Source organism: Giraffa tippelskirchi, chromosome 1 (genome assembly GCF_054371585.1).
Source record: "Giraffa tippelskirchi isolate mGirTip1 chromosome 1, T2T-mGirTip1v1.2.pri, whole genome shotgun sequence".
Classification (NCBI taxonomy): Eukaryota; Metazoa; Chordata; class Mammalia; order Artiodactyla; family Giraffidae; genus Giraffa; species Giraffa tippelskirchi.
Genome location: NC_137275.1, coordinates 23,735,671 through 23,751,181, shown reverse-complemented (window position 1 = coordinate 23,751,181; position 15,511 = coordinate 23,735,671). Strand labels below are relative to the sequence as shown.

The following is a 15,511-nucleotide window of genomic DNA, read 5'->3' as shown; positions in this document are numbered from 1 at the left end:
GCTATTCAACCTTGATTTAACCCTCTGAAATTGGAGCCTTCTGTCCCTGCCTCTTTAACTGTAAATGGAGTTTATCATGTTGACTTCATGAAAGAATGTTTTAACAACGTGGCTGAGTGACACAGTTACAGCATTTGCTACTCTGTCACCTGCATCAAAGAAATATAATAACCATGGTAAAACAGGAAAGTGTCTATGAGAACACTTACATAAAGAAAGGTAGAATAATCAACTCAGACACCCAGTATCCATCTGTCCTCATACAATTCTGAGCTTTTTATTATTTAGAAACCTTCATGGAAGAACATATGCACATTGGATAATTACGTAATGAATTAAGTAACATTTTAAGCAGTTATTTTCATACTGCTTCTAAATATTCAGTTAAGGACTAAAGCCCTTTAAGGAGACCACTGATCATATCTGTGTCTGTGTAACTTTTTGAAATTGAGTATAGGTATTCAAAACCTGATTTCAGTATTGACCATTTAAATATGTCCATGTGTAGAGTTGTTTCTTGTGTTATTGGAAAAGGGTTTTTGCAATGAACAGTGTGTTCTCTTGACAAAACTCTGTTAGCCTTTGCTCTATTTCCTTTTGTACTTCAAGGCCAAACTTGCCTGTTACTCCAGGTATTTCTTGACTTCCTACTTTTGCATTCCAATCCCCTATGATGAAAAGGACATCTTTTTCTGCTGGTAGTTCTAGAAGATCTTATAGGTCTTCAGAGAACCAGTCAACCTCAGCTTCTTTGGCATCAGTGGTTGGGGCATAGACTTGGATTACTGTGTTGTTGAATGGTTTGCCCTGGAAACAAACAAAGATCATTCTGTTGTTTTTGAGATTGTAACCAAGTACTGCATTTCAGGCTCTTTTGTTGACTGTGAGGGCTACTCCATTTCTTCTAAGGGATTCTTGCCCATGTAGTAGATATAATGGTCATCTGAATTAAATTCACCCATTCCTATCCATTTTACTTCACTAATTCCTAAGCAGTCAGTGTTAACTCTTATCATGTCCTGATTGGCCACATCTAATTTATCTTGATTCATGGACCTAACATTGCAGGTTCCTATGCAATATTGTTCTTTACAGTATCCAGTCCCATCACTTCATGGCAAACAGAAGGGAAAAACGTAGAAACAGGAACAGATTTTATTTTCTTGGGCTCTAAAATCACTGCAGATGGTGACTGCAGCCATGAAATTAAAAAGACGCTTGCCCCTTGAAAGAGAAGCTATGATGCACCCAGACAGTGTATTGAAAAGCAGAGACATCACTTTGCCAACAAAGGTCTGTCTAGTCAAACTATGGCTTTTCCAGTAGCCATGTACAGATGTCAGAATTAGGAAGGCTGAGTGCCAAAGAATTGATGCTTTCAAACTGTGGTGTTGGAGAATACTCTTGAGAGTCTCTTGGAGAGCAAAGATATTAAGCCAGTCAATCTTAAAGGAAATCAACCCTGAATATTCATTGGAAGGACTGATGCTGAAGCTGAAGCTCCAATACTTTGGCCACCTGATGCAAAGAACTGACTCACTGGAAAAGACCCTGATGCTGGGAAAGATTGAGGACTGGAGGAGAAGGGGACAACAGAGGATGAGATGATTGAATGTCATCACTGACTCGATGGACATGAATCTGAGCAAACTCCAGGAGATAGTGAAGGACAGGGAAGCCTGGCATGCTGCAGTCCATGGGGTCACAAAGAGTTGGACATGACTGAACAATAACAACAAATTCAAAACCTGAAAGAGAGAATGAACATTTATGTTGTCCCACAGGGAAATTTTTCTACAATGTTAAATAATAGACTCTTCACAGTTTCCTTCACTTTTTAAATATTTTTTAATAACTTATTTAATTAATTTATTTATTTTTGGCTGTGCTGCGTCATCATTGCTACACAGGCTTTTCTCTAGTTGTGGAGAGTGGGAGCTACTCTCTAGCTGTGGTGCACATGCTTCTCATTGCAGGAGCTTCTCTTGTTGCGGAGCACTGGCTCAGGGGCATGTGGGCCTCAGTAGTTGCAGCTCCCGGGCTCTAGAGCACAGGCTCAATAGTTGTGGCACCCAGGCTTAGTGGCTCCATGGCATATGGGTGCTTCCCAGACCAGGGGTGAAACCCATGTCTCCTATATTGGTATCCGGGTCCTTTACCACTGAGCCAACAGGGAAGCGCAGGATTTCCTTAACTTTCAAAGAAGATTCTACTTTCTCAGGCCCACCAAGTCAGTTTTCACTTTTCAACTTGTGATATAGCTTTCTTTTCCTCTCAGCATCTTTGCTCTTGGGATTTTGCCTTTTTAAAAGGTTTTTAATGTCATTTTAGTGGAAGCTGAAGGTTTTGGTCTCTGCTGATGGATGGGCCCCAGCACAACTGGAGGGGAGTGGTGCTTGTCTTCTGGAGCCCAGGACAGACTGGAAAGCACCCCTCTGCTCTCAGAGCCAGGCTCCCCTTGCTCTATGACTTCTAGAGAGGCCTGAGGCCTATGTGAGGCAGAACCAGGACACTCCATTTCCGGGCTGGGAGATGGCCAAGGATGCCCAAGCCAAATCAAATGTTGACTGTTCTTTAGGCATTTCCACCACAATATTGGAATTGAGCACATTGGGCAAATAAAACTGATTTTTTTTTAAAGGCAGAATGAGAAAAAGAGGGACCTTGTTCAGTCTTGAAATCTCTGGGTTCAGCCCCCAAAGCACTGGAATCCCTCTTCCTCAGAGAACCCAAGGCAGCTACAGTTTTTTCCTGGTCAGTGGTTCCAAAGATTTTTTTATCATGGTCCCCATTTGTTGTATATATGTAACACTCTTGCTACCTGAGTGTTTTGCTCTTTTTTTTTTAATGAATCCATCCATTTTCCTTTATTTATTTAACTACTCCTAAGCAAAAACAAAAACACCCCTGTATGCTCATTACATTTTCTATTAGTGTAATCAAACCAAGCTATTAACAAGGTGAAGAGTCCATATACAAAATATTCAATGAAAATTATACAAATTCACTCTAAACATATCATTACTGCAAGTACATTTGTGATTCATATTCCAAATAACTGCTGAAACTCATCAATCAGAACTTCTTTGCAACCATACTAAGGATAGACTTCCTGGCAGCTGACCGAAGACTGTGGTGTGCACTAACATAGTGGATTTAGGTGAATGGCATATTTATCAGTTTCCCCCAAAGGCTGCTTTTCCCTCTGAACTGTTCTCCCCTCCAGGATAAATGTGCTGCCTATGTACAGAGAGGAGACCTTCCCAGGTGGCTCAGTTGTAAAGAATCCACCTGCAATGCAGAAGACAGGAGTTCAATCCCTGGGTTGGGAAGATCCCCTGGAGAAGGAAATGGCAACCCACTCGAGTATTCTTGCCTGGGAAATCCCAAGGACAGAGGAGCAGGGTCCTCTGACTCCATGTCTCTCATAGGCTTCAGTGAAGGTGTCAGAAAGACGACAGTCACCTGAAGACCTGACTACAGAAGAGCCTTCTTCTCAGCTCACGTGCATGGTTGTGAACAGGATCCAGGTCCCGGCAAGCTGTTGGAGTGAGGGCTGTCAACGACAAATTGGTGCTTGCCAAGGGCATTTGTCATCTGCCTCTGTGGGCATTGAATCCTGTGCTGCTGCAGCTGTTGACCTTTGACAGGCCCTGAAGGAAGTTGAGGGTGGAGAACAAGGCACTTTGTGCTCCAAGAAAACTGGCAGAACAGGTCTTCTGATAGTTAAGTATTTTCAGGAACTGATTTTATGAGCCCAACCCTTATATCTCCTCATATCTAGAAAAGCACTAAATCCCTTCATGGTGACATAGCTCCTTGTGACTAGTAGAAAACCTTTTGTAAGATAAGTGCTTGGCTGCATGAAATCCCCGTTCACCAAAATCACATATATTGACCTTCCCCCCTTCCTCTTTGGAGCAGTTTCTCAGAGCTATCTGAGGTGCTGTCTCCTGGGCTACAATCTTCATTTTGCTTCAAATAAAACGTAACTTGCCACTTTCACGTTGCGCATCTTTTTTAAGTCAACAGGGTTTCAGTGCCTTACTAGCTGGTGGCCAGAAGACAGCCAGTTTCTTGCCACATAGGCCTCTCTGTAGGGCAGCTCACAACGGCAGTTTGCTTTATCAAATAAACACATGAAGAGAGTCAGAGAGACAGGGAGGGCAAGCCAGACAGAACTCACTGTCTTTTATGACCTTATCTCTGAAGTGACTGGAGAGGGAAATGGCAACCCACTCCAGTATTCTTGCCTAGAGAATCCCGTGGACAGAGGAGCCTGGTGGGCTGCTGTCCATAGGGTCACACAGAGTCGGACACAACTAAAATGACTTAGCATGCATGCATGCATTGGAGAAGGAAATGGCAACCCACTCCAGTGTTCTTGCCTGGAGAATCCCAGGGACAGAGGAGCCAGGTGGGCTGCCGTCTATGGAGTCGCACAGAGTCGGACACGACTGAAGTGACGTAGCAGCAGCAGCTGAAGTGACAGCCCCTCACTTTTTCCATATTCTATTAGTTATAAGTGAAACCGTTGGTAATCATTAGTTAAATCCATTTCACCTACCTTCACTAATCAAAACTGTTTTAAGACTTGCATGTCCTCTAAGCGGCATGATGTTAAGCCAGTATTTAAACCCTGGTAGTATGGCTCTAAGGGCTTCCCAGGTGGCGCTAGTGGTAAAGAACTCACCTGCAATGCAGGAGATGTAAGAGACACAGACACAGGTTCGATCCCTGGGTTGGAAAGATCTCCTGGAGGAGGGCATGGCAACCCACTCCAGTATTCTTGCCTGGAGAATCCCATGGACAGGGGAGTCTGGCGGGCTATAGTCCATAGGGTCGCAAAGAGTCGGACATGACTGAAGCAACTTAGCAAGCACACAGTATGGCTCTACAGCCCTTACCCATCACAATATTCACCTTCTTATTAAAAAAAAATGTAGGACACTAGGGAGCAATAGATTTATAGTTAGACCCAGACATTGTGGAGTGCCCACTAAATAAATAACTCTAGAGCAATTTTCTTCCTTCTGAGCTTTTCATAGCGCTGTTGTAAAAGAGACAGGATAATAAATGTCTCTATATTAATTTTAAATTTGCATAAACATTCTTTTCGTGGGAAAAATTATGATTAGCGAGATTTGAGTGACTTGCCCTAAGACAGTACACTGTGTGCTGTTTTTCTCATATTCATAAATATTTTTCCATGTCATCAATCATTCTTGAGAAATATGACTGCTCATATCTGTGCTTCTTGAGCTTTAATTCAATAGTCATATTACATGCTTTATTCTGAGAGTGCTTGAAACATCTGGATTAAATCCTTTAAAGTTACAGTGTGTTGCTATGTACTATTACAAACTCTGAAAAAAAAATAATGTTTCAAGCTCATTGGTAAAAAAACATAAGAGTGCCGGGCAATATGGCAGTTGGCTCTTTCCTGCCCTTTGAAATTCCCATTGCATTCCAATATACATTAGATGCAGACAAACACTGTTTGATTCCACAAACAGTACCTAGAGGTGACTATTGAGGTACCTAGAGTAGTCAAATTCGTAGAGTCAGAAAGTACAGTGGTAGAGGCCAGGGGTAGAAGTGTAGTGGAGGGGAGGGGGAATGGGGACTTGATGTTTAATGGGGACAGAGTTTCAGTTTAAGAAGGTGAAAAATTCGGGACATGGATGATGGTAACAGCAGCACAACAATGTGAAACATACTTAGTGCCACTGAACTGTACAGTTAAATACGATTAAACTAGTATATTTTATATTATGTGACTTTCACCTCAATAAAAAATCATTAAAGAAAGAAATTTCCATTGAAATGGGGGGCTGTTATAAAACTAGGGGGGCACAGTACCAACTCTGGAACCACTGTCCACATATAGGACTCTGAGGAATTTCTGTTAGATGCTACGGGATGAAAATGGATTTTTACAGCACTGATTTCCTTTTTTAAATTATTACACAATAACACTAAACCCTGAAGAAAAATACACATACTCAGGAGATCTGTAGTGTTGCTGGAGACATAGCTCGCCTGCAGTCATAGCTCCTCAAATTTCATCTGTTGGGCCAACCATGATTTTGGGGGGGCTGGGGCAGGGGCCACTGGAGGAGTCCAGGAGCATCTCCATCCATGTGGGCCGGGCCAGGTGCAGAGGGCAATGCCTGCTGGGAGATCTAATTCCTAGGGTACCACATCGGAGCCAAAGGCACCGCGCCCAGCGATGAGGTGCTAGAATGTGACAATAACTAAAACACCTTCAGTGAAACAGGGGCCGTCTTCATGGCCCTTTCAAATACGTGGGGCTAAGAACTGGCAGGTGTAGGCAGCTATTCCACCTTGAGCAGCTGATATCTGGCGAGGAAGATGCTACCAACAGCTATGCCGGAGGCGACTGTACAGAGGGCTCCCTACGAGGTAGACCATCAGACGGGTGCTGGAGTCAATCCCGAAACTGGTGAGTGGACCAAGTGCCCTTAGCACCAGCAGGAGATCAATGCATTCTTAGACCTCCCTCCTGGTCCTAGGAGGCTGGACACTTGTGGAAGAAAGGAAACCATAGGCCTATGGCTTCAGCTAGTGCCTGTAATGTCCACGTGGTTCCTCCAGCCTGTCCCTCCACTCCTCTTCCCCTAGGGGGAGCTGTGTGTCTTGGTGTAGATCTGGGGTTAGAAGCCGGCTCTGCCCTGAGTCTGTGGACTCTAGGCTTCTGCCCTGCTGGGTCCTCACTTAGCCGGGCCTAATTATCTGATCCAAGCCTTCTCTGAATTTTTTTTTTAATTGAAGGATAATTGCTTTACAGAATTTTATTTTCTGTCAAACCTCAACGTGAATCAGCCATAGGTATACATATATCCCTTCCCTTTTGAACCTCCCTCCCATCTCCCGCCCCATCCCATCCCTCTAGATTGATACAGAGCCCCTGTTTGAGTTTCCTGAGCCACACAGCAAACTCCCATCAGCTATCTATTTTACACATGGTAATGTAAATTTCCATGTTACTCTTTCCATACATCTTACCCTCTCCTCCCTTCTCCCCATGTCCGTAAGTCTATTCCCTATGTCTGTTTCTCCATTGCTGCCCTGCAAATAAATTTTCAGTATCATTTTTCTAGATCCCATACATATGCATTAGAATATGATATTTATCTTTCTCTTTCTGACTCATCAGAACTGACTCAAATACGTTCCTTTTTATGGCTGAGTAATATTCCATTGTGTATATGTACCACAACTTCTTTATCCATTCATCTGTCGATGGACATCTAGGTTGCTTACATGTTCTAGCTATTGTAAATAGTGCTGCAATGAACAATGGGATACACGTGTCTTTTTCAGTTTTGGTTTCCTCAGGGTATATGCCTAGGAGTGGGATTGCTGGGGCGTATGGTGGTTTTATTCCTAGTTTTTTAAGGAATCTCCATACTGTCTTCCATAGGGGCTGTATCAATTTACATTCCCACCAACAGTGCAAGAGCATTCCCTTTTCTCCATACCCTCTCTGGCATTTACTGTTTGTAGACTTTTTGATGATGGCCATTCTGACCCATCTGAGATGATATCTCATTGGAGTTTTGATTTGCATTTCTCTAATAATGGGAGATGTTGAGCATCTTTTCATGTATTTGTTAGCCATCTGTATGTCTTCTTTGGAGAAATGTCTGTTTAGGTCTTTTTCCCACTTTTTGATTGGGTTGTTTGTTGTTTTGGCATTCAGTCATATGAGCCACTTGTATATTTTGGAAATTAATCCTTTGTCAGTTGTTTCATTTGCTATTATTTTCTCTCATTCTGAGGGTTGTCTTTTCACTTTGCTTATAGTTTCCTTTGCTGTGCAAAAGCTTTCAAGTTTAATAAGGTCCCACTTGTTTACTTTTGCTTTTCTTTCCCTTACTCTAGGAGGTGGGTCATAGAGAATCTTGCTTTGATTTATGTTATTGAGTGTTTTGCCTGTTTTCCTCTAAGAGTTTTATAGTTTCTGGTCTTACATTTAGGTCTTTAATCCACTTTGAGTTTATCTTTGTGTATGGTGTTAGGAAGTGTTCTAATTTCATTCTTTTACATGTAGCTGTCCAGTTTTCCCAGCACCATTTATTGAGGAGGCTGTCTTTGCTTCATTGTATTTTCTTGCCTCCTTTGTCAAAAATAAGGTACCCATAGCTGTATGGGTTTATTTCTGGGCTTTCTATCTTGTTCCATTGGTCTATATTTCTGTTTTTGTGCCAGTACCATACTGTCCTGATGACTGTAGCTTTGCAGTATCATCTGAAGTCAGGAAGGTTGATTCTTCCACCTCCATTCTTCTTTCTCAAGACTGTTTTGGCTATTCAGGGTCTTTTGTGTTTCCATATGAATTGTGAAATTTTTTATTCTAGTTCTGTGAAAAATGCCATTGGTAATTTGATAGGGATCGCATTGAATCTGTAGATTACCTTTGGTAGTATAGTCATTTTCACTATACTGATGCTTCTTATCTAGCAACATGGAATATCTCTCCATCTGTTTATGTCATCTTTGATTTCTCTCATCAATGTCTTATAATTTTCTGTGTACAGTTCTTTGTCTCCTTAGGTAAGTTTATTCCTAGGTATTTAATTCTTTTTGTTGCAATGGTGAATGGGATTAATTCCTTAACTGCTCTTTCTGATTTTTCATTGTTAGTATATAGAAATGCAAGTGACTTCTGTGTATTGATTTTCTATCCTGCAACTTTGCTAAATTCACTGATTAGCTCTAGTAATTTTCTGACACTTTCTTTAGGGTTTTCTATGTACAGTATCATGTCATCTGCCAATAGTGAGAGCTTTACTTCTTCTTTTCCAATCTGAATTCTTTTTATTTCTTTTTCTTCTCTGATTGCTGTAGCTAGGACTTCCAGAACTATGTTGAATAATAGTGGTGAAACTGGACATCCTTATCTTGTTCATGATCTTAGGAGGAATGCTTTCAATTTTTCACCATTGAGAATAATGTTTGCTGTGGGCTTATCATATATGGCCTTTACTATGTTGAGGTAGGTTCCTTCTATGCCTATTTTTTGAAGAGTTTTAATCATAAATGGGTGCTGAATTTTGTCAAAGGCTTTTTCTGCATCTATTGAGATGATCATATGGTTTTTACCTTTCAATTTGTTAATATGGTGTATCACCTTGATTGATTTGTGTATATTGAAGAATCCGTGCATCCCTGGAATAAACCCAACTTAATAATGGTGTATGAGCTTTTTGATGTGTTGCTGAATTCTGTTTGCTAAAATTTTGTTGAGGATTTTTGCATCTATGTTCATCAGTGACATTGGCCTGTAGTTTTCTTCTTTTGTGTTGTCTTTGTCTGGTTTTGGTATGGTATCAGGGTGATGATGGCCTCGAAGAATGAGTTTGGGAGTGTTCCTTCCTCTGCAATTTTTTGAAAGAGTTTTAGAAGGCTAGGCATTAGCTCTTCTCTAAATGTTTGATAGAATTCTCCTGGGAAGCCATCTGGTCCTGGGCTTTTGTGTTTTGGGAGATTTTTTATCACAGCTTCAATTTCGGTGCTTGTAATTGGGTTGTTTATAATTTCTATTTCTTCCTGTTTCAGTCTTGGAAGATTGAACTTTTCTAAGAATCTGTCCATTTCTTCTAGGTTATCCATTTTATTACCATATAGTTGCTCATGATAGTCTCTTATAACCCTTTGTATTTCTGCATTGTCTGTTGTAACCTCTCCTTTTTCATTTCTAATTTTGTTGCTTTGATTCTTCTCTCTTTTTTTCTTGATGAGTCTGGCTAAAGGCTTGTCAATTTTGTTTATCTTTTCAAAGAACCAGCTTTTAGTTTTATTAATCTTTGCTATTGTTTCTTTCATTTCTTTTTCATTTATTTCTGCTCGGATTTTTATGATTTCTTTCCTTCTACTAATTTTGGGGTTTTTTTGTTCTTCTTTTTCCAGTTGTTTTATGTGTAAAGTTAGGTTGTCTATTTGATGTTTTTCTTGTTTCTTGAGGTAGCATTGCTATAAACTTCCCTCTTAGAACTGCTTTTCTACATCCCATAGGTTTTGAGTTGTCGTGTTTTCATTGTCATTTGTTTCTAGAAATTTTTTAATTTCCCTTTTGATTTCTTCAGTAACCTGTTGGGTATTTAGAAATGTGTTGCTTAATCTCCATGTGTTTGTGTTTCTTCCAGTTTTTTTCTTATAATTGATATCTAATCTCATAGCATTGTGGTCAGAGAAGATGCTTGATACAATTTTAATTTTCTTAAATTTACTGAAGTTTGATTTGTGACCCAAGATGTGGTCTATTCTGGAGAATGTTCCATGTGCACTTGAGAAAAAGGTATATTCTTCTGCATTTGGATGGACTGTCCTAAGGATATCAATGAGATCCATCTCATCTAATGTACCATTTAAGACTTGTGTTTCTTTATTAATTTTCTGTTTCATGATCTGTCCATTGGTGTGAGTAGAGTGTTAAAGTCTCCTACTATTATGTGTTACTGTCATTTTCTCCTTTTATGTCTGTTAGTGTTTGTCTTATGTATTGAGGTGCTCCTATGTTGGGTGCATAGACATTTATAATTGTTATGTCTTTCTCTTGGATTGATCCCTTGATCATTATGTAGTGTCTTTCCTTATCGCTTGTAATATTCTTTATTTTAAGGTCTATTATTTTTGATATGAGGACTGCTACTCCAGCTTCCTTTTGCTTCCCATTTGCCTGAAATATATTTTTCCATCCTCTCGCTTTCAGTCTATGTGTGTCTTGAGGTCTGAAGTGGGTTTCTTGTAGATAGCATATATATGGGTCTTGTTTTTGTATCCATTCAGCCAGTCTGTTTGTTGGTCGGAGCAGTTAATCTATTTACATTTAAAGTAATTATTGATATATATGTTCCTATTGCCATTTTCTTAATTGTTTGGGGTTGATTTTGTAGATCTTTTTTCTTCTCTTGTGTTTCTTTACTATATAAGTCTCTTTAGCATTTGTTGTAAAGCTGGTTTGGTGGTACTGAATTCTCTTAATTTTTGCTTTTCTGAAAAGCTTTTTATTTCTCCATCAATTTTGAATGAGATTCTTGCTGGGTACAGTAATCTTGGTTGTAGATTTTTCCCTTTCAGTACTTTAGATGTATCCTGTCATTCCCTTCTGGCCTGAAGAGTTTCTGCTGAAAGATCAGCTGTTAAGCGTATGGGGTTCCCCTTGTATGTTACCTGTTGCTTCTCCCTTGCTGCTTTTAATATTCTTTTATTGTGTTTAGTCTTTGTTAGTTTGATTAGTGTGTGTCTTGGCATATTTCTCCTTGGGTTTATCCTGTATGGGACTCTTTGAGCCTCTTGGACTTGACTGACTATTTCCTTTTCCATGTTGGGAAAATTTGCAACTACGATCTCTTCAAAAACTTTCTCATACTCTTTCTTTTTCTCTTCTTCTTCTGGGACCCCTAAAATTTGAATGTTTGTGTGTTTGATATTGTCCCAGAGGTCTCTGAGACTATCCTTAGTTCTTTTCATTCTTTTTACTTTATTCTGCTCTTCAGAAGTTATTTCCACCATTTTATCTTCCAGCTCACCGATTCGTTCTTCTGCTTCAGATATTCTGCTATTGATTCTTTCCAGAATATTTTTAATTTTAGTAATTGTATTGTCTCCGTATGTTTTTTCTTTAATTCTTCTAAGTCTTTGTCAATTGATTCTTGCATTTTCTCCATTTTGTTTTCAAGTTTTTTGATCATCTTTACTGTCATTATTCTGAATTCTTTTTCAGGTAGTTTGCCTATTTCTTCTTTATTTATTTGGACTTCTGTGTTTCTAGTTTGTTCCTTCATTTGTGTAGTATTTCTCTGCCTTTTCATTTTTTTTTTAACTTATTGTGTTTGAGGTCTCGTTTTCCCAGGCTTCAAGGTTGAATTCTTTCTTCCTTTTGGCTTCTGCCCGCCTAAGGTTGGTCCAGTAGTTTGTATAAGCTTCATATAGGGTGAGATTTGTGCTGAATTTTTGTTTGTTTGTTTTTCCTCTGATGGGCAAGGCTGAGTGAGGTGGTAATCCTGTCTGCTGATGATTGGGTTTGTCTTTTTGTTTTGTTTGTTGTTTAGATGAGGCTTCCTGCACAAGGTGCTACTGGTGGTTGGGTGATGCCGGGTCTTGTATTCAAGTGGTTTCCTTTGTGTGAGTTCTCACTATTTGATACTCGCTAGCATTAGTTCTCTGCTGGCCTAGAGTCTTGGAGTCAGTGCTCCCACTCCAAAGGCTCAGGGCTTGATCTCTGGTCAGGAACAAAGATTCCACAAGTGGTTTGTTACGGCATTAAGTGAGATTAAAACAAATATCCAAAAATGAGAAACCAAAGATGAACCCCAGACAAATGGCAGTTACAAAATCAGGCAAATAATAACTAAAATAATGGAATATACACAAATACATATACACCTATGAGCAAAGTCAAAACAGTACAACAAAAATAAAGTACAGTAGATTAAACTGGTGAACAAAGGAAATCAAAACTTGTATTTACCATTTAAGAACAAAACTAACTAAACCACAAACTGGAAAACAAAACTAAAGCAAGGTGCCAAGTGGGGAATAAAGCAATGAAAACAAAACTAACAAATATGTTGAGAGGAAAGGAAAGAAAGAAAAGAAAGAAAGAATAGATATGCAAAGATAAAGAAGATTTACATATTTACATACATTAAAGATTAACTGCAAGAGGAAAAAACAGTAGGAAAAGCAAACAAAGGAATAAATGTGGAAAAAATGATAGGTTTAAAAAAATTAAAATTAAGAAAGGAGGGGGGAAAAAAAAGGAAAAACCACAATACTGCAAAAGCCCAATATAGAGGCAGAGGTTTATAACAACAGTAAAAAGTGTGACTGAGAAAAGAAAAAAAAAGCTCAAAAGTTTAATTAGATTTCATAGTGCCAATAAAATCTACAACTACAACGGGAGGCGGGGGGGAGAAAAAAATCCAAAAGAATCTACAGAACAAATCAAAACATAAGAATAATAAATGTTTTACTGAGTCACTGCTGTCAGAGTCCTTTCCCTCCCTGGGAGTCACAGTCTACTTCACCTCCCTAGGATGCCCTCCAACGCTGTGCTCATTTCTGGACCTGCTGTGGGGGCAGCTCAGATTCTAGTCTGGTCCTACTCCTGTGTGTTCTTGCTTCCAATGTCCACAGCTATCAGAACTAGGGCATTTTCTTTTGGTTTGCTCCTGAGGCTGCCCTGGAGGACTTGGGTTTGCCCCCGTGAGGGCCAGGTGTGGAGGTGGTACAGCTGCTTGGGTCACAGGGGTTCTGGCAGCACCAGGTACTCAGGGGAGTTGGCTGCTAGGGCAGCAGGAAATATAGTGCTCTAGAAGGGTATGGCAATCAGTATTGGCCAATACGCTCCAGTATTCTTGCCTGGAGAACCCTGTCCCTGGCAGAGAGGCCTGGCAGGCCACAGTCTACAGGATCTCGAAGAGTCAGACACTACCAAAGTGACCCTGCTTGCATAGATGCAAGACTTCTTTTGCCTGTGGCAGCTCTGCCCCAGTGAGAGTTGAGCGTGAAGGTGGCGCAACTGCTTGGTTTGCGGGGACTCTGGCGGCGCCAAGTGTGCAGGGACACGACTGCCTCTGCCACAGGAGTTATGGCCCTATCAGAGTCTTTTTTCGAGCCTCTTGTAGCTAGCGATCAGAAGGCCTCTTTGGCCAGTCTTTCTCCATAGCTCCGGCCATTCAGGTACTTAAAGGACTCCCTTGCCTGGGGTCCTTCTCTGTTGTTCAGCATGTCAGGCTTATCGAGGGGCCCCCGTGGTTGGAGTCCTACTCTGTAGATCGGCACATCAGTCACTTAAAGGAGGACCCTGGATGGAGTCCTGCTCTGTAGTTCAGTGCATCAGGCATTGAATGGTCCAGCCTCTCTACTGTTCAGCTGCCGGTGCTGGCGTGTGGGGAGAGAGAGGCTATGTGATGGTTCCACCCCCTAGGCGTGACTCAGCAGTATCGCCTTGCTTCTGTGGCTGCCTGTCTTTCCACCACAGGCATTTCTCACCACAGTGTCCTCCCTCACATCCCCTGGATCCGTCTCTCCACAGTCAACAGCAACCCTCACTGTGGGATTGCTCCACAATGCCTAAACTCCAGCTCCCAGCTGCTGCACCTTCCAGGGAACCTGCGTCCCTGTCCGGGGTATGTATGGCTGCAGCAAGGACTGTCTGATTCTCATTCCATTTAGGCTGCCACAGATCAGCTGTTTCACTCTTAGTCTTAAATGTTTCTCCTCTGACTCAGACAATTGCCCCGATGTGGGAATTGGACCCCTACTTCAGTTCCTCCACCCGCTGAGGGTAGGTCTAGTCCTACTAACACTCCTGTTTTCCCCCCTAGTTCCTTCATCCTACCGAGTTTTGCATGGTTCTATATATTCTTTCCCTCTGGTCAGGTATTCCTGTCCACTCTCAGCTGGTGTTATGCATGCATTTCTGTGTCTGAAGGTGTATTCCTGATGTATCCACGGAGAGAGATGTACTTCACGTCCACCTACTCCTCCGCCATCTTTTTCTACCTTCTTTGAACTTTGATCCATCTCTGGCCCCAGATCGTGGGAGGAAGCTGCCTGGCTGCCCGGCCTCTTGTTTTAATGTGGCTACTCCACTTATTGTTCTTAGACTCCTAAGTAGAACTGCCCAGGTGGAGAGGCTCCTGCTTGTGTCTTTTAGCTGCTTTGCCAGTTCACCACATTCCTTGCCCAAGAAACTGAGAAGCAGAAGTGAGGCTGGCTAGGAGCCAGCACTTTGGGGTATTATGCTAAATGAAATCAGTCAGACAGAGAAAGACAAATACCATATAATTTCACCTAAATGTGGAATCTTAAAAAGCAAAACAAATGAAGGAAAACAAACAAACAAATAAATAAACATAACCAAATAGAATCGCAGTCATAGATTCAGAGAACAGACAAATTGTTGCCAAAGGGGAGGGGTGAGGGGAGGTGATGAGTGAAATAGGTGAGGGGAATTAAGAGGTACAAACTTCCACTTACAAAATAGAGTCAAAAGGATGGAATGTATAGCATAGGGAATATAATTAATAATATTGTAATATCTTTGAATGGGGAAGAAGGTGGTCAAAAAGTACAAACTTGCAGTTATAAGATAAATCAGTACCAGGGATGTAATTTACAACATGATAAACATAATTAACACTTGTTGCTGTTGTTTAGTAGCTCAGTCATGTCTGACTCTTTGCAACCCCATGTACTGTAGTCCACCAGGCTCCTCTGTCCATGGGATTTCCCAGGCAAGAATACTGGAGCGGGTTGCCATTTCCTCCTGCAGGGGATCTTCCCAACCCAGGGATTGAACATGTGTTTCCTGCATTGGCAGGCAGGTTCTTCACCTTTGAGCCTCCAGGGAAGCCCAAAGTGATGATTAAGACTGGTGGTTCCCAACTGAGGTGCCCTGGGGAGTGTGTGCTATGTCACTGCAGTCGTGTCTGACTCTTTGCAATCCTATGGGCTGTAGCCCACTAGGCTCCTC

The 15,511-nt window shown here is 41.2% G+C and overlaps 1 protein-coding gene across 2 annotated transcripts in view; it reads right to left on the bottom strand.

Moving 5' to 3' along the window:
• Positions 1-250: 250 nt before the first annotated feature.
• Positions 251-15,511, bottom strand: part of CNOT6L (CCR4-NOT transcription complex subunit 6 like) — a 174,274-nt gene continuing 159,013 nt past the window's right edge. For both annotated transcript variants that reach the window (XR_014080616.1, XM_081584363.1), the window contains one exon: positions 251-807. Coding sequence is in view for 1 of the 2 variants with exons in the window: in XM_081584363.1 (XP_081440489.1) it covers positions 715-807 (93 nt within the window). In the remaining variant the exon portion in view is untranslated. The remainder of the gene's footprint in view (positions 808-15,511) is intronic.